General features: G+C 67.0%; 1 protein-coding gene and 10 non-coding genes across 11 annotated transcripts in view; 1 reads left to right on the top strand and 10 right to left on the bottom strand.

Annotated features, from left to right (window-relative positions):
• Positions 1–150: 150 nt before the first annotated feature.
• LOC141983624 (5S ribosomal RNA) lies at positions 151–269 on the bottom strand. The gene has a single exon (XR_012638461.1). It is a non-coding gene; the product is annotated as a 5S ribosomal RNA (ribosomal RNA).
• Positions 270–1,480: 1,211 nt separating this feature from the next.
• LOC141983632 (5S ribosomal RNA) lies at positions 1,481–1,599 on the bottom strand. The gene has a single exon (XR_012638469.1). It is a non-coding gene; the product is annotated as a 5S ribosomal RNA (ribosomal RNA).
• A 1,205-nt stretch (positions 1,600–2,804) lies between these two features.
• LOC141983605 (5S ribosomal RNA) lies at positions 2,805–2,923 on the bottom strand. The gene has a single exon (XR_012638443.1). It is a non-coding gene; the product is annotated as a 5S ribosomal RNA (ribosomal RNA).
• A 1,217-nt stretch (positions 2,924–4,140) lies between these two features.
• Positions 4,141–4,259, bottom strand: LOC141983625 (5S ribosomal RNA). Its single transcript, XR_012638462.1, has one exon. It is a non-coding gene; the product is annotated as a 5S ribosomal RNA (ribosomal RNA).
• A 1,211-nt stretch (positions 4,260–5,470) lies between these two features.
• On the bottom strand, positions 5,471–5,590 carry LOC141983635 (5S ribosomal RNA). Its single transcript, XR_012638472.1, has one exon. It is a non-coding gene; the product is annotated as a 5S ribosomal RNA (ribosomal RNA).
• Positions 5,591–6,802: 1,212 nt separating this feature from the next.
• LOC141983621 (5S ribosomal RNA) lies at positions 6,803–6,921 on the bottom strand. The gene has a single exon (XR_012638458.1). It is a non-coding gene; the product is annotated as a 5S ribosomal RNA (ribosomal RNA).
• A 1,204-nt stretch (positions 6,922–8,125) lies between these two features.
• LOC141983610 (5S ribosomal RNA) lies at positions 8,126–8,244 on the bottom strand. Its single transcript, XR_012638447.1, has one exon. It is a non-coding gene; the product is annotated as a 5S ribosomal RNA (ribosomal RNA).
• A 1,202-nt stretch (positions 8,245–9,446) lies between these two features.
• On the bottom strand, positions 9,447–9,565 carry LOC141983597 (5S ribosomal RNA). Its single transcript, XR_012638435.1, has one exon. It is a non-coding gene; the product is annotated as a 5S ribosomal RNA (ribosomal RNA).
• Positions 9,566–10,763: 1,198 nt separating this feature from the next.
• LOC141983622 (5S ribosomal RNA) lies at positions 10,764–10,882 on the bottom strand. Its single transcript, XR_012638459.1, has one exon. It is a non-coding gene; the product is annotated as a 5S ribosomal RNA (ribosomal RNA).
• Positions 10,883–12,080: 1,198 nt separating this feature from the next.
• Positions 12,081–12,199, bottom strand: LOC141983604 (5S ribosomal RNA). Its single transcript, XR_012638442.1, has one exon. It is a non-coding gene; the product is annotated as a 5S ribosomal RNA (ribosomal RNA).
• A 1,555-nt stretch (positions 12,200–13,754) lies between these two features.
• The window catches only part of CRTAP (cartilage associated protein), a 39,844-nt gene continuing 36,078 nt past the window's right edge, over positions 13,755–17,520 (top strand). Inside the window, exon 1 of the mRNA XM_074945482.1 lies at positions 13,755–14,575. Within this exon, the coding sequence (XP_074801583.1) occupies positions 13,907–14,575 (669 nt within the window). The 5' untranslated portion in view covers positions 13,755–13,906. The remainder of the gene's footprint in view (positions 14,576–17,520) is intronic.

Genomic DNA, 17,520 nt, shown 5'->3' with positions numbered 1-17,520 from the left:
CCCAAAGCCCTCGCCCTGGGCTGCGGCGGGCGAGGTGGCTACGGCCTGGGAGACCTTTGCGGAAGCAAGCGAGGACCAGGCGGCAAAAGCCTGTGCCGGAGGGAGACCCGCAGCCGCCCAGCAGCAGGGAGCGTGGTGAGGGCCGGCAAAAGCCTACAGCACCCAGTATTCCCAGGAGGAATCCCATCCAAGTACTAACCAGGCCCGACCATGCTTAGCTTCCGAGATCAGACGAGATCGGGCGTGTTCAGGGTGGTATGGCCGTAGACGCTGCTGCCCGCCGCTTTGCCTGCCTTTAAGCGAGCCCGCAGACAGCGCCCTGCCTGCTCCACGCGGCCCGGTCCCTGCCCCCGCACCGGCTCCGCAACGCGCTCACTCGCTCGCTCACGCACGCACGCTCGCTCGCTCACGGACGCACTCACGCACCACCGGCCTCACACCCCAGCCTCCACACACCGAGGATCACGCCCCGCAGCACCATCCGCAGCCCCCGACCCCTGGCCCGCACGCACCGCGACCAAGCCTCCTCCCCACCCCCCACAAATACGCCCCCGCTCCCCTCTCACCACGCACCCGCTCCTCAGATGCCACCCTCACAAACTGCACGCACGCACACGCACACACCCCGACACAAAACCCCCCAGGGGAAACGCACCGCCCAGGACGGGGCTGCCGCCCGCACGCCCGCTCCCGCGCCTCACCAGCACGCACCCCGCAGGGGCAGCTCCCACGCAACCCGCTCGGCTTTGCTCACAGCTCCCGGTGCTCGCCACACCTCTCGCGCCTCCCTGGGGACGCCCTCCCGCACTTGGCCTGCCTTTTGCTCCCTCCGGGAAACCCGGGACGCGCCCCCCGGAGGCCTCGCCCTGCCCCGTCTCCCGCTTCGCACGGCCCCGGGGGAGGCAGGATGGGCCACCGCCTCCTCCTCAGGGAGACCAGCCCAGAGGCGACCAGCACCCACCTTCCCACTTACCGGCCCCGAGCCCAGGCAGGGACTGCTCCAGGCCCGCAGGCAGCCTTCCCGCCCAAAAGGGCAGCGGCTGCCTCTCTCCCCTCACTTTGAAAAGGGCCAGCTGCCAAGGAGGCAGGCTGGCAAAGGGCTTCCCTCAACCAGCCACCCCAAAGGCCCGGGCTGCGCCGCACGGCAAGGCTTCTGGCTTTCCTTTCTCCCAGCCTCCAGCGGCGGAGCCGAAGCGGCGGGCAGGGAGCGCGAGGGCAGACAGGCCTCGGGGCGCCTGCCGCCGCTTCGGCCAGCTGGCCTCCCACACCTGCTGCCAAGGGGGCAAGAGCACCGGCTGGGAAGAAAAACAAAGACGCCACGGGGCCGGGCGCCCAAAGCCCTCGCCCTGGGCTGCGGCGCGCGAGGTGGCTACGGCCTGGAGACCTTTGCAGAAGCAAGCGGGGACCAGGCGGCAAAAGCCTGTGCCGGAGGGAGACCCGCAGCCGCCCAGCGGCAGGGAGCGTGGCGAGGGCCGGCAAAAGCCTACAGCACCCAGTATTCCCAGGAGGTCTCCCATCCAAGTACTAACCAGGCCCGACCCTGCTTAGCTTCCGAGATCAGACGAGATCGGGCGTGTTCAGGGTGGTATGGCCGTAGACGCTGCTGCCTGCCGCTTTGCCTGCCTTTAAGCGAGCCCGCAGACAGCGCCCTGCCTGCTCCACGCGGCCTGGTCCCTGCCCCCACACCGGCTCCGCAACGCGCTCACTCACGCACGCACGCTCGCTCGCTCACGCACGCACTCACGCACCACCGGCCTCACACCCCAGCCTCCACACACCGAGGATCACGCCCCGCAGCACCATCCGCAGCCCCCGACCCCTGGCCCGCACGCACCGCGACCAAGCCTCCTCCCCACCCCCCACAAATACGCCCCGCTCCCCTCTCACCACGCACCCGCTCCTCAGATGCCACCCTCACAAACTGCACGCACGCACACGCACACACCCGACACAAAACCCCCCAGGGGGAAACGCACGCCCAGGACGGGGCTGCCGCCCGCACGCCCGCTCCCGCGCCTCACCAGCACGCACCCCGCAGGGGCAGCTCCCACGCAACCCGCTCGGCTTTGGCTCACACAGCTCCCGGTGCTCGCCACACCTCTCGCGCCTCCCTGGGGACGCCCTCCCGCACTTGGCCTGCCTTTTGCTCCCTCCGGGAAACCCGGGACGCGCCCCCCGGAGGCCTCGCCCTGCCCCGTCTCCCGCTTCGCACGGCCCCGGGGGAGGCAGGATGGGCCACCGCCTCCTCCTCAGGGAGACCAGCCCAGAGGCGACCAGCACCCACCTTCCCACTTACCGGCCCCGAGCCCAGGCAGGGACTGCTCCAGGCCCGCAGGCAGCCTTCCCGCCCAAAAGGGCAGCGGCTGCCTCTCTCCCCTCACTTTGAAAAGGGCCAGCTGCCAAGGAGGCAGCCTGGCAAAGGGCTTCCCTCAACCAGCCACCCCAAACGCCCGGGCTGCGCCGCACGGCAAGGCTTCTGGCTTTCCTTTCTCCCAGCCTCCAGCGGCGGAGCCGAAGCGGCGGGCAGGAGCGCGAGGGCAGACAGGCCTCGGGGCGCCTGCCGCCGCTTCGGCCAGCTGGCCTCCCACACCTGCTGCCAAGGGGGCAAGAGCACCGGCTGGGAAGAAAAACAAAGACGCCACGGGGCCGGGCGCCCAAAGCCCTCGCCCTGGGCTGCGGCGGGCGAGGTGGCTACGGCCTGGGAGACCTTTGCGGAAGCAAGCGAGGACCAGGCGGCAAAAGCCTGTGCCGGAGGGAGACCCGCAGCCGGCCCAGCGGCAGGGAGCGTGGCGAGGGCCGGCAAAAGCCTACAGCACCCAGTATTCCCAGGAGGTCTCCCATCCAAGTACTAACCAGGCCCGACCCTGCTTAGCTTCCGAGATCAGACGAGATCAGGCGTGTTCAGGGTGGTATGGCCGTAGACGCTGCTGCCTGCCGCTTTGCCTGCCTTTAAGCGAGCCCGCAGACAGCGCCCTGCCTGCTCCACGCGGCCCGGTCCCTGCCCCCGCACCGGCTCCGCAACGCGCTCGCTCGCTCCCTCGCTCGCTCACGCACGCACGCTCGCTCGCTCACGCACGCACTCACGCACCACCGGCCTCACACCCCAGCCTCCACACACCGAGGATCACGCCCCGCAGCACCATCCGCAGCCCCCGACCCCTGGCCCGCACGCACCGCGACCAAGCCTCCTCCCCACCCCCCACAAATACGCCCCCGCTCCCCTCTCACCACGCACCCGCTCCTCAGATGCCACCCTCACAAACTGCACGCACGCACACGCACACACCCCGACACAAAACCCCCCAGGGGAAACGCACCGCCCAGGACGGGGCTGCCGCCCGCACGCCCGCTCCCGCGCCTCACCAGCACGCACCCCGCAGGGGCAGCTCCCACGCAACCCGCTCGGCTTTGCTCACAGCTCCCGGTGCTCGCCACACCTCTCGCGCCTCCCTGGGGACGCCCTCCCGCACTTGGCCTGCCTTTGCTCCCTCCGGGAAACCCGGGACGCGCCCCCGGAGGCCTCGCCCTGCCCCGTCTCCCGCTTCGCACGGCCCCGGGGGAGGCAGGATGGGCCACCGCCTCCTCCTCAGGGAGACCAGCCCAGAGGCGACCAGCACCCACCTTCCCACTTACCGGCCCCGAGCCCAGGCAGGGACTGCTCCAGGCCCGCAGGCAGCCTTCCCGCCCAAAAGGGCAGCGGCTGCCTCTCTCCCCTCACTTTGAAAAGGGCCAGCTGCCAAGGAGGCAGGCTGGCAAAGGGCTTCCCTCAACCAGCCACCCCAAAGGCCCGGGCTGGCGCCGCACGGCAAGGCTTCTGGCTTTCCTTTCTCCCAGCCTCCAGCGGCGGAGCCGAAGCGGCGGGCAGGGAGCGCGAGGGCAGACAGGCCTCGGGGCGCCTGCCGCCGCTTCGGCCAGCTGGCCTCCCACACCTGCTGCCAAGGGGGCAAGAGCACCGGCTGGGAAGAGAAACAAAGACGCCACGGGGCCGGGCGCCCAAAGCCCTCGCCCTGGGCTGCGGCGGGCGAGGTGGCTACGCCTGGGAGACCTTTGCGGAAGCAAGCGAGGACCAGGCGGCAAAAGCCTGTGCCGGAGGAGACCCGCAGCCGCCCAGCGGCAGGGAGCGTGGCGAGGGCCGGCAAAAGCCTACAGCACCCAGTATTCCCAGGAGGAATCCCATCCAAGTACTAACCAGGCCCGACCCTGCTTAGCTTCCGAGATCAGACAAGATCGGGCGTGTTCAGGGTGGTATGGCCGTAGACGCTGCTGCCTGCCGCTTTGCCTGCCTTTAAGCGAGCCCGCAGACAGCGCCCTGCCTGCTCCACGCGGCCCGGTCCCTGCCCCCGCACCGGCTCCGCAACGCGCTCACTCGCTCGCTCACGCACGCACGCTCGCTCGCTCACGCACGCACTCACGCACCACCGGCCTCACACCCCAGCCTCCACACACCGAGGATCACGCCCCGCAGCACCATCCGCAGCCCCCGACCCCTGGCCCGCACGCACCGCGACCAAGCCTCCTCCCCACCCCCCACAAATACGCCCCCGCTCCCCTCTCACCACGCACCCGCTCCTCAGATGCCACCCTCACAAACTGCACGCACGCACACGCACACACCCCGACACAAAACCCCCCAGGGGAAACGCACCGCCCAGGACGGGGCTGCCGCCCGCACGCCCGCTCCCGCGCCTCACCAGCACGCACCCCGCAGGGGCAGCTCCCACGCAACCCGCTCGGCTTTGCTCACAGCTCCCGGTGCTCGCCACACCTCTCGCGCCTCCCTGGGGACGCCCTCCCGCACTTGGCCTGCCTTTTGCTCCCTCCGGGAAACCCGGGACGCGCCCCCCGGAGGCCTCGCCCTGCCCCGTCTCCCGCTTCGCACGGCCCCGGGGGAGGCAGGATGGGCCACCGCCTCCTCCTCAGGGAGACCAGCCCAGAGGCGACCAGCACCCACCTTCCCACTTACCGGCCCCGAGCCCAGGCAGGGACTGCTCCAGGCCCGCAGGCAGCCTTCCCGCCCAAAAGGGCAGCGGCTGCCTCTCTCCCCTCACTTTGAAAAGGGCCAGCTGCCAAGGAGGCAGCCTGGCAAAGGGCTTCCCTCAACCAGCCACCCCAAAGGCCCGGGCTGCGCCGCACGGCAAGGCTTCTGGCTTTCCTTTCTCCCAGCCTCCAGCGGCGGAGCCGAAGCGGCGGGCAGGGAGCGCGAGGGCAGACAGGCCTCGGGGCGCCTGCCGCCGCTTCGGCCAGCTGGCCTCCCACACCTGCTGCCAAGGGGGCAAGAGCACCGGCTGGGAAGAGAAACAAAGACGCCACGGGGCCGGGCGCCCAAAGCCCTCGCCCTGGGCTGCGGCGGGCGAGGTGGCTACGGCCTGGGAGACCTTTGCGGAAGCAAGCGAGGACCAGGCGGCAAAAGCCTGTGCCGGAGGGAGACCCGCAGCCGCCCAGCAGCAGGAGCGTGGTGAGGGCCGGCAAAAGCCTACAGCACCCCAGTATTCCCAGGAGGAATCCCATCCAAGTACTAACCAGGCCCGACCATGCTTAGCTTCCGAGATCAGACGAGATCGGGCGTGTTCAGGGTGGTATGGCCGTAGACGCTGCTGCCCGCCGCTTTGCCTGCCTTTAAGCGAGCCCGCAGACAGCGCCCTGCCTGCTCCACGCGGCCCGGTCCCTGCCCCCGCACCGGCTCCGCAACGCGCTCACTCGCTCGCTCACGCACGCACGCTCGCTCGCTCACGGACGCACTCACGCACCACCGGCCTCACACCCCAGCCTCCACACACCGAGGATCACGCCCCGCAGCACCATCCGCAGCCCCCGACCCCTGGCCCGCACGCACCGCGACCAAGCCTCCTCCCCACCCCCCACAAATACGCCCCCGCTCCCCTCTCACCACGCACCCGCTCCTCAGATGCCACCCTCACAAACTGCACGCACGCACACGCACACACCCCGACACAAAACCCCCCAGGGGAAACGCACCGCCCAGGACGGGGCTGCCGCCCGCACGCCCGCTCCCGCGCCTCACCAGCACGCACCCCGCAGGGGCAGCTCCCACGCAACCCGCTCGGCTTTGCTCACAGCTCCCGGTGCTCGCCACACCTCTCGCGCCTCCCTGGGGACGCCCTCCCGCACTTGGCCTGCCTTTTGCTCCCTCCGGAACCCGGGACGCGCCCCCCGGAGGCCTCGCCCTGCCCCGTCTCCCGCTTCGCACGGCCCCGGGGGAGGCAGGATGGGCCACCGCCTCCTCCTCAGGGAGACCAGCCCAGAGGCGACCAGCACCCACCTTCCCACTTACCCGGCCCCGAGCCCAGGCAGGGACTGCTCCAGGCCCGCAGGCAGCCTTCCCGCCCAAAAGGGCAGCGGCTGCCTCTCTCCCCCTCACTTTGAAAAGGGCCAGCTGCCAAGGAGGCAGCCTGGCAAAGGGCTTCCCTCAACCAGCCACCCCAAAGGCCCGGGCTGCGCCGCACGGCAAGGCTTCTGGCTTTCCTTTCTCCCAGCCTCCAGCGGCGGAGCCGAAGCGGCGGGCAGGGAGCGCGAGGGCAGACAGGCCTCGGGGCGCCTGCCGCCGCTTCGGCCAGCTGGCCTCCCACACCTGCTGCCAAGGGGGCAAGAGCACCGGCTGGGAAGAAAAACAAAGACGCCACGGGGCCGGGCGCCCAAAGCCCTCGCCCTGGGCTGCGGCGCGCGAGGTGGCTACGGCCTGGGAGACCTTTGCAGAAGCAAGCGGGGACCAGGCGGCAAAAGCCTGTGCCGGAGGGAGACCCGCAGCCGCCCAGCGGCAGGGAGCGTGGCGAGGGCCGGCAAAAGCCTACAGCACCCAGTATTCCCAGGAGGTCTCCCATCCAAGTACTAACCAGGCCCGACCCTGCTTAGCTTCCGAGATCAGACGAGATCGGGCGTGTTCAGGGTGGTATGGCCGTAGACGCTGCTGCCTGCCGCTTTGCCTGCCTTTAAGCGAGCCCGCAGACAGCGCCCTGCCTGCTCCACGCGGCCTGGTCCCTGCCCCCACACCGGCTCCGCAACGCGCTCACTCACGCACGCACGCTCGCTCGCTCACGCACGCACTCACGCACCACCGGCCTCACACCCCAGCCTCCACACACCGAGGATCACGCCCCGCAGCACCATCCGCAGCCCCCGACCCCTGGCCCGCACGCACCGCGACCAAGCCTCCTCCCCACCCCCCACAAATACGCCCCCGCTCCCCTCTCACCACGCACCCGCTCCTCAGATGCCACCCTCACAAACTGCACGCACGCACACGCACACACCCCGACACAAAACCCCCCAGGGGAAACGCACCGCCCAGGACGGGGCTGCCGCCCGCACGCCCGCTCCCGCGCCTCACCAGCACGCACCCCGCAGGGGCAGCTCCCACGCAACCCGCTCGGCTTTGCTCACAGCTCCCGGTGCTCGCCACACCTCTCGCGCCTCCCTGGGGACGCCCTCCCGCACTTGGCCTGCCTTTTGCTCCCTCCGGGAAACCCGGGACGCGCCCCCCGGAGGCCTCGCCCTGCCCCGTCTCCCGCTTCGCACGGCCCCGGGGGAGGCAGGATGGGCCACCGCCTCCTCCTCAGGGAGACCAGCCCAGAGGCGACCAGCACCCACCTTCCCACTTACCGGCCCCGAGCCCAGGCAGGGACTGCTCCAGGCCCGCAGGCAGCCTTCCCGCCCAAAAGGGCAGCGGCTGCCTCTCTCCCCTCACTTTGAAAAGGGCCAGCTGCCAAGGAGGCAGGCTGGCAAAGGGCTTCCCTCAACCAGCCACCCCAAAGGCCCGGGCTGCGCCGCACGGCAAGGCTTCTGGCTTTCCTTTCTCCCAGCCTCCAGCGGCGGAGCCGAAGCGGCGGGCAGGGAGCGCGAGGGCAGACAGGCCTCGGGGCGCCTGCCGCCGCTTCGGCCAGCTGGCCTCCCACACCTGCTGCCAAGGGGGCAAGAGCACCGGCTGGGAAGAAAAACAAAGACGCCACGGGGCCGGGCGCCCAAAGCCCTCGCCCTGGGCTGCGGCGCGCGAGGTGGCTACGGCCTGGGAGACCTTTGCAGAAGCAAGCGGGGACCAGGCGGCAAAAGCCTGTGCCGGAGGGAGACCCGCAGCCGCCCAGCGGCAGGGAGCGTGGCGAGGGCCGGCAAAAGCCTACAGCACCCAGTATTCCCAGGAGGTCTCCCATCCAAGTACTAACCAGGCCCGACCCTGCTTAGCTTCCGAGATCAGACGAGATCGGGCGTGTTCAGGGTGGTATGGCCGTAGACGCTGCTGCCTGCCGCTTTGCCTGCCTTTAAGCGAGCCCGCAGACAGCGCCCTGCCTGCTCCATGCGGCCTGGTCCCTGCCCCCGCACCGGCTCCGCAACGCGCTCGCTCGCTCGCTCACGCGCTCACGCACGCACGCACTCACGCACCACCGGCCTCACACCCCAGCCTCCACACACCGAGGATCACGCCCCGCAGCACCATCCGCAGCCCCCGACCCCTGGCCCGCACGCACCGCGACCAAGCCTCCTCCCCACACCCCACAAATACGCCCCCGCTCCCCTCTCACCACGCACCCGCTCCTCAGATGCCACCCTCACAAACTGCACGCACGCACACGCACACACCCCGACACAAAACCCCCCAGGGGAAACGCACCGCCCAGGACGGGGCTGCCGCCCGCACGCCCGCTCCCGCGCCTCACCAGCACGCACCCCGCAGGGGCAGCTCCCACGCAACCCGCTCGGCTTTGCTCACAGCTCCCGGTGCTCGCCACACCTCTCGCGCCTCCCTGGGGACGCCCTCCCGCACTTGGCCTGCCTTTTGCTCCCTCCGGGAAACCCGGGACGCGCCCCCCGGAGGCCTCGCCCTGCCCCGTCTCCCGCTTCGCACGGCCCCGGGGGAGGCAGGATGGGCCACCGCCTCCTCCTCAGGGAGACCAGCCCAGAGGCGACCAGCACCCACCTTCCCACTTACCGGCCCCGAGCCCAGGCAGGGACTGCTCCAGGCCCGCAGGCAGCCTTCCCGCCCAAAAGGGCAGCGGCTGCCTCTCTCCCCTCACTTTGAAAAGGGCCAGCTGCCAAGGAGGCAGCCTGGCAAAGGGCTTCCCTCAACCAGCCACCCCAAACGCCCGGGCTGCGCCGCACGGCAAGGCTTCTGGCTTTCCTTTCTCCCAGCCTCCAGCGGCGGAGCCGAAGCGGCGGGCAGGGAGCGCGAGGGCAGACAGGCCTCGGGGCGCCTGCCGCCGCTTCGGCCAGCTGGCCTCCCACACCTGCTGCCAAGGGGGCAAGAGCACCGGCTGGGAAGAAAAACAAAGACGCCACGGGGCCGGGCGCCCAAAGCCCTCGCCCTGGGCTGCGGCGGGCGAGGTGGCTACGGCCTGGGAGACCTTTGCGGAAGCAAGCGAGGACCAGGCGGCAAAAGCCTGTGCCGGAGGGAGACCCGCAGCCGCCCAGCGGCAGGGAGCGTGGCGAGGGCCGGCAAAAGCCTACAGCACCCAGTATTCCCAGGAGGTCTCCCATCCAAGTACTAACCAGGCCCGACCCTGCTTAGCTTCCGAGATCAGACGAGATCGGGCGTGTTCAGGGTGGTATGGCCGTAGACGCTGCTGCCTGCCGCTTTGCCTGCCTTTAAGCGAGCCCGCAGACAGCGCCCTCCCTGCTCCACGCGGCCCGGTCCCTGCCCCCGCACCGGCTCCGCAACGCGCTCGCTCGCTCGCTCACGCACGCACGCACGCACTCACGCACCACCGGCCTCACACCCCAGCCTCCACACACCGAGGATCACGCCCCGCAGCACCATCCGCAGCCCCCGACCCCTGGCCCGCACGCACCGCGACCAAGCCTCCTCCCCACCCCCCACAAATACGCCCCCGCTCCCCTCTCACCACGCACCCGCTCCTCAGATGCCACCCTCACAAACTGCACGCACGCACACGCACACACCCCGACACAAAACCCCCCAGGGGAAACGCACCGCCCAGGACGGGGCTGCCGCCCGCACGCCCGCTCCCGCGCCTCACCAGCACGCACCCCGCAGGGGCAGCTCCCACGCAACCCGCTCGGCTTTGCTCACAGCTCCCGGTGCTCGCCACACCTCTCGCGCCTCCCTGGGGACGCCCTCCCGCACTTGGCCTGCCTTTTGCTCCCTCCGGGAAACCCGGGATGCGCCCCCCGGAGGCCTCGCCCTGCCCCGTCTCCCGCTTCGCACGGCCCCGGGGGAGGCAGGATGGGCCACCGCCTCCTCCTCAGGGAGACCAGCCCAGAGGCGACCAGCACCCACCTTCCCACTTACCGGCCCCGAGCCCAGGCAGGGACTGCTCCAGGCCCGCAGGCAGCCTTCCCGCCCAAAAGGGCAGCGGCTGCCTCTCTCCCCTCACTTTGAAAAGGGCCAGCTGCCAAGGAGGCAGCCTGGCAAAGGGCTTCCCTCAACCAGCCACCCCAAACGCCCGGGCTGCGCCGCACGGCAAGGCTTCTGGCTTTCCTTTCTCCCAGCCTCCAGCGGCGGAGCCGAAGCGGCGGGCAGGGAGCGCGAGGGCAGACAGGCCTCGGGGCGCCTGCCGCCGCTTCGGCCAGCTGGCCTCCCACACCTGCTGCCAAGGGGGCAAGAGCACCGGCTGGGAAGAAAAACAAAGACGCCACGGGGCCGGGCGCCCAAAGCCCTCGCCCTGGGCTGCGGCGGGCGAGGTGGCTACGGCCTGGGAGACCTTTGCGGAAGCAAGCGAGGACCAGGCGGCAAAAGCCTGTGCCGGAGGCAGACCCGCAGCCGCCCAGCGGCAGGGAGCGTGGCGAGGGCCGGCAAAAGCCTACAGCACCCAGTATTCCCAGGAGGAATCCCATCCAAGTACTAACCAGGCCCGACCCTGCTTAGCTTCCGAGATCAGACGAGATCGGGCGTGTTCAGGGTGGTATGGCCGTAGACGCTGCTGCCTGCCGCTTTGCCTGCCTTTAAGCGAGCCCGCAGACAGCGCCCTGCCTGCTCCACGCGGCCCGGTCCCTGCCCCCGCACCGGCTCCGCAACGCGCTCGCTCGCTCGCTCGCTCACGCACGCACGCACTCACGCACCACCGGCCTCACACCCCAGCCTCCACACACCGAGGATCACGCCCCGCAGCACCATCCGCAGCCCCCGACCCCTGGCCCGCACGCACCGCGACCAAGCCTCCTCCCCACCCCCCACAAATACGCCCCCGCTCCCCTCTCACCACGCACCCGCTCCTCAGATGCCACCCTCACAAACTGCACGCACGCACACGCACACACCCCGACACAAAACCCCCCAGGGGAAACGCACCGCCCAGGACGGGGCTGCCGCCCGCACGCCCGCTCCCGCGCCTCACCAGCACGCACCCCGCAGGGGCAGCTCCCACGCAACCCGCTCGGCTTTGCTCACAGCTCCCGGTGCTCGCCACACCTCTCGCGCCTCCCTGGGGACGCCCTCCCGCACTTGGCCTGCCTTTTGCTCCCTCCGGGAAACCCGGGACGCGCCCCCCGGAGGCCTCGCCCTGCCCCGTCTCCCGCTTCGCACGGCCCCGGGGGAGGCAGGATGGGCCACCGCCTCCTCCTCAGGGAGACCAGCCCAGAGGCGACCAGCACCCACCTTCCCACTTACCGGCCCCGAGCCCAGGCAGGGACTGCTCCAGGCCCGCAGGCAGCCTTCCCGCCCAAAAGGGCAGCGGCTGCCTCTCTCCCCTCACTTTGAAAAGGGCCAGCTGCCAAGGAGGCAGCCTGGCAAAGGGCTTCCCTCAACCAGCCACCCCAAACGCCCGGGCTGCGCCGCACGGCAAGGCTTCTGGCTTTCCTTTCTCCCAGCCTCCAGCGGCGGAGCCGAAGCGGCGGGCAGGGAGCGCGAGGGCAGACAGGCCTCGGGGCGCCTGCCGCCGCTTCGGCCAGCTGGCCTCCCACACCTGCTGCCAAGGGGGCAAGAGCACCGGCTGGGAAGAAAAACAAAGACGCCACGGGGCCGGGCGCCCAAAGCCCTCGCCCTGGGCTGCGGCGGGCGAGGTGGCTACGGCCTGGGAGACCTTTGCGGAAGCAAGCGAGGACCAGGCGGCAAAAGCCTGTGCCGGAGGGAGACCCGCAGCCGCCCAGCGGCAGGGAGCGTGGCGAGGGCCGGCAAAAGCCTACAGCACCCAGTATTCCCAGGAGGTCTCCCATCCAAGTACTAACCAGGCCCGACCCTGCTTAGCTTCCGAGATCAGACGAGATCAGGCGTGTTCAGGGTGGTATGGCCGTAGACGCTGCTGCCTGCCGCTTTGCCTGCCTTTAAGCGAGCCCGCAGACAGCGCCCTGCCTGCTCCACGCGGCCCGGTCCCTGCCCCCGCACCGGCTCCGCAACGCGCTCGCTCGCTCCCTCGCTCGCTCACGCACGCACGCTCGCTCGCTCACGCACGCACTCACGCACCACCGGCCTCACACCCCAGCCTCCACACACCGAGGATCACGCCCCGCAGCACCATCCGCAGCCCCCGACCCCTGGCCCGCACGCACCGCGACCAAGCCTCCTCCCCACACCCCACAAATACGCCCCCGCTCCCCTCTCACCACGCACCCGCTCCTCAGATGCCACCCTCACAAACTGCACGCACGCACACGCACACACCCCGACACAAAACCCCCCAGGGGAAACGCACCGCCCAGGACGGGGCTGCCGCCCGCACGCCCGCTCCCGCGCCTCACCAGCACGCACCCCGCAGGGGCAGCTCCCACGCAACCCGCTCGGCTTTGCTCACAGCTCCCGGTGCTCGCCACACCTCTCGCGCCTCCCTGGGGACGCCCTCCCGCACTTGGCCTGCCTTTTGCTCCCTCCGGGAAACCCGGGACGCGCCCCCCGGAGGCCTCGCCCTGCCCCGTCTCCCGCTTCGCACGGCCCCGGGGGAGGCAGGATGGGCCACCGCCTCCTCCTCAGGGAGACCAGCCCAGAGGCGACCAGCACCCACCTTCCCACTTACCGGCCCCGAGCCCAGGCAGGGACTGCTCCAGGCCCGCAGGCAGCCTTCCCGCCCAAAAGGGCAGCGGCTGCCTCTCTCCCCTCACTTTGAAAAGGGCCAGCTGCCAAGGAGGCAGCCTGGCAAAGGGCTTCCCTCAACCAGCCACCCCAAAGGCCCGGGCTGCGCTGCACGGCAAGGCTTCTGGCTTTCCTTTCTCCCAGCCTCCAGCGGCGGAGCTGAAGTGGCGGGCAGGGAGCGCGAGGGCAGACAGGCGTTGGGGCGCCTGCCGCCGCTTCGGCCAGCTGGCCTCCCACACCTGCTGCCAAGGGGGCAAGAGCACCGGCTGGGAAGAAAAACAAAGACGCCACGGGGCCGGGCGCCCAAAGCCCTCGCCCTGGGCTGCGGCGGGCGAGGTGGCTACGGCCTGGGAGACCTTTGCGGAAGCAAGCGAGGACTAGGCAGCAAAAGCCTGTGCCGGAGGGAGACCTGCAGCCGGCCAGCGGCAGGGAGCATGGGTCTGCTATGGGCTCAGCTCCCTCAAGACGCACTTACCTGGAGGCGCCTAGCCAAGCCACCCACACTGTCCACTGGCCCCCCACCCCCTACTTGGCTGAGACTGGCCAGGCATCTGCAGGAGTCCCAGGTGGCTCAGCTCCAGGGAGACAGGTTGGGCCCACCAGTGGTAGGTAGCAGTGACTGCTTGGAGCCAGAGGGTCACTGGAGTCCGGCCAGGGGGCAGAGAGGAGCAGCGTGGTGAGGCCAGGGGCGCAGAGATTAGGAGGCCTTGACCAGCCAGCGGCCAGGCTCAGAGGAGCAAGTGCGGCGGGGAGCCAGCGGGGTCTCAGGGTGCAGTATAAGTGGAGCAGACCAGGGCCTTTTCTGAGCATGGGCAAGGCTCCATGGAGCCACTGGTGCCATTTTAAACCTGGCACTGCTGAGGTGTCTCTTGCTGTGTAGAAGCAGCAGTGAGGGTGCCTGACATTCCTCTGCCTTCCCATATTTGGCTCTGACACCTCATGTGCTGGGCGGGCAGGCGCAGTGCTTCTTTCCCCTCCCCTGCTGCCTGCCGGCCCGTCTCCTCCCTTCGTGCAAAGCGGGCGGCCGGCCTATTGTCCATTTTTCCTAGGCTCCGTCTCGCCTGCTCTTCGAGCGTCGGCCGGGCTGGTCGCTGTTCCGTGGTGCCGGGTCTGGGTGCAGTGCTGGCGGCGGGCAGGATGGGCTGCGAGCGGCCGGGAGCAATGGGGTTGTGGCTGCTGCTGGGGCTGCTGCTGGCCGGGGCGCGGGCGCAGTACGAGCGCTACAGCTTCAAGAGCTTTCCCCGGGACGAGCTGATGCCGCTGGAGTCCGCTTATCGCTACGGCCTGGACCAGTACAGCAGCGAGAACTGGCCCGAGAGCGTCAGCTACCTGGAGGTGAGCATGCGGCTGCACCGCCTGCTGCGGGACAGCGAGGCCTTCTGCCACCTCAACTGCAGCGCCGCCCGCCTGCCGCCACGCGGCTCCCCGGCCCGCTTCGACGGCTTCCCGGAGCTGCGCCTCTTCGCAGACGTGCTGCATCGGGCGCAGTGCCTCAAGCGCTGCAAGCAGGGGCTGCCCGCCTTCCGCCAGTCCCAGCCCAGCCGCGAGGTGCTCGACGAGTTCCAGAGGCGAGAGCCCTACAAGTTCCTGCAGTACGCCTACTACAAGGTGAGGCCGCCCCGGGGCTCCCCCAGTGCCCCACTGCCCTGTCATACCCTCACTGCCCCCCAGTGCCCCACTGCCCTCTCGTACCCTCACTGCCCCCTGCTCCCCAGTGCATCACAGCCCTGTCATACCCCCAGTGCCTCACTGCCTTCCCTACCCTATGGTGCCCTGGTGCCCCACTGCTCTGTCATACACCCAGTGCCTCACTGCCTTACCCTACCCCATAGTGCTCAGTGCCCCATCATACCCCAATGCCCCACTGCCACCCAGTGTCCCATTGCCTCATCATACACCCATTGCCTCACTGCCACCCAGTGCCCCACTGCCCTGTCATACGCCCAGTGCCCCACACACTTTCTGCCCCCATTACAACCCTGTGCACCTGGAGTGCCCACTGCCCTATCATACACCCACCATCCCCTTTGCACCTCCATGGCTCCTCCTTTGCCCCCACACCTGCTGCCCCATGACACTCCAGTGTTCCCTCTGTCCCTCACTGCCCCATTACACACCCAGTGTCCCAACACACTTACTGCCCCCTCTGCCCCATCACAGATACTGTGCCCCCACCTGAGTGCCCATCTCACCCACAGTGCCTGCACTGCTTCCCACCCATCACAGCCTCGCTACCCCCCATGACCACTGCCCCATCATATTTTCAGTGCTGCTCACCACCTTATCATACTGCCACAATACACACACCATGGTCGCTGCTGTGTCATGCACTTACTGCCCTACCATCCAGCTAGTGTCCCCACTGCCCCCACCCCACTTCGTGCCCATTGCCTCACCACCCTGTCATATACCCCAGTGCTCCCTGTCCCTGCACCCCACTACCTCCCCCAGCCCTATACCAGAGTCTCATTTTGCAGTGTAATGTCTTCTACACCCTCCTCCAAACACGCACACTCTGCCTGAACTCACATTCCTCCCTTCCCATTTCCTATCTCATGTACTCCACTCTGTATTTCAGTGTAATGCTGCACCCGCCCCCTGTACATTCCCTCTCTCAGGATGTCCAACCGCCTCATTGCACACCTCAATGTGCCCCTGGATGCACACCCCCACACACCCCTCCCTGTACTTGGGTTGCTTCCTACCTATTGCCTGTCCCCCTCACCCAATCACCTTCTTGAAGGTAATACTGCACCCCCTGCCCATTATCCCCCCATATATATCCTACTACTGGCTTCTTGTACAGCCCAATGCCCAGTATGTGTACCCAATATCCTACCAGTTACACCTCAATCTCAGCCAACTGCCTTTGCCAGGCCATCCCATCCTACCGTCTATTGCATCATCTCATTCTTCGCTGCTTTCATCCAGGCCATCCCATTCCAATTTGCACTGCCTCCCCCAGGCCAGCTGAACTTCAAATAACCTAGTCTACTCTCTCATACATTTCCCCCCTCCCCCCCACCATTTCAGATTATCCCACCCCAGTCCCCACAATTCTCTTCTCCCACAGGTTATCCTGTTCCATTTCTCACTGCCTTACCTACATGTTATCTCCCTACTGGCTCCCCCAGGCCATCCTATGCCTTGTCCCCACTCTCTGACTTCCCTGTGCCATCTCACTCTCAAATCCTGTAGCCCGCTACTCCCATATGCTCCCATCTCATGCCCCTATAATATAATGCAGCTCTCATCACAACCCCATATTTTCTCAGTCTTCCCCCAAATCATCCCACCTGCATTACACCACTCAGGTCTTCTCTCACCAACTGCCTTACTCCTGCTGGAATTCTGCACCACTGCGCAATGCAGAATTCGTGCAGAATTCATGTTCGTCGCAGAATTTTATTTTTTCTTGCAGAATTTTTGATTTCCCACCCCCTTGGGCATCCCTGTCCCCGCCGCTCTTCACCCCAAGCTAGGCAGCACAGCAGACCCAGGCCTGGCTGCAGGGCCCAAGGGAGGAGAGGGGTGGGGGCAGGGGAGTGGATTTCCAAGTTGTCATTCCCTTGGCCAAATACAGCGAGAGCCAGGATGCTCGCATTCTGTCCTGTGCTGGGCAAGATGCGGCTATTTCACGTTTCCTATTTCAAGGAAATGGGACAACAATATCAAAAAGAGAAGCTTATTTTTCAGAGACATCACCCTATAACAGTGGCTCTCAAACTTTTTTAGTGGTGACCCCTTTCACATAGCAAGTCTCTGAGTGCGACCCCCCCCCCCCATGAATTAAAAACACTTTTTTATATATTTAACACCGTTATAAATGCTGGAGGCAAAGCGGGGTTTGGGGTGGAGGTTGACAGCTCGCAACCCCCTGAGGGGTCCCGACCCCCAGTATGAGAACCCCTGCCCTATAATGTTTTATTCAGGAGGGTCACTTGTAGTACATGATATGATTTTTTTTTTTTTTTTTTGTGGTTGCTGCTTGAAAGCATATTCTTTATCTGATAAAGTGCTTTTTAGGATTCGTCTGCATGGGAAATTTCTACCATTTACACCAGCATAACACCCTGTGTGCACACTCTTATTCCATTATAAGAGTGGCTTCTTCTAGTATAAGGTAAACCCCTTGTGAAGTAACAACCTAAACCAGAAATCTTCCGAATTGTCATGAAGTAAACTGGAAAAAAACAAAACGCTTATGTCAGAATAAGAGTGTTCATGCAGGGGTGGGGAGCTATTTCGACATAACTAGGTTGATTTAAATTCATACCTAATACAAACAAACAGAAATTCCAGTGTAGAGAAGTAACGTAGTAACTCTTTATTAGATACAAGTTGCAGGACATGAGGTACCAAATACATTTCTTTAAAAATGAATGGGGAGTGAAGTGAGCTGTAGCTCACGAAAGCTTATGCTCAAATAAATTTGTTAGTCTTTAAGGTGCCACAAGTACTCCTTTTCTTCTTCCCTCAACTCATATTCACACTCCTAATTCCCAAACCAATATATACCTGACCATACCAGGCCTAATTTATCCACCCGTCCC

The sequence above is a fragment of the Natator depressus genome, chromosome 2, assembly GCF_965152275.1.
Source record: "Natator depressus isolate rNatDep1 chromosome 2, rNatDep2.hap1, whole genome shotgun sequence".
NCBI classification, from domain to species: Eukaryota; Metazoa; Chordata; order Testudines; family Cheloniidae; genus Natator; species Natator depressus.
The sequence above is the reverse complement of the archived record's forward strand: the minus strand, read 5'-3'. Positions and strand labels throughout refer to the sequence as shown.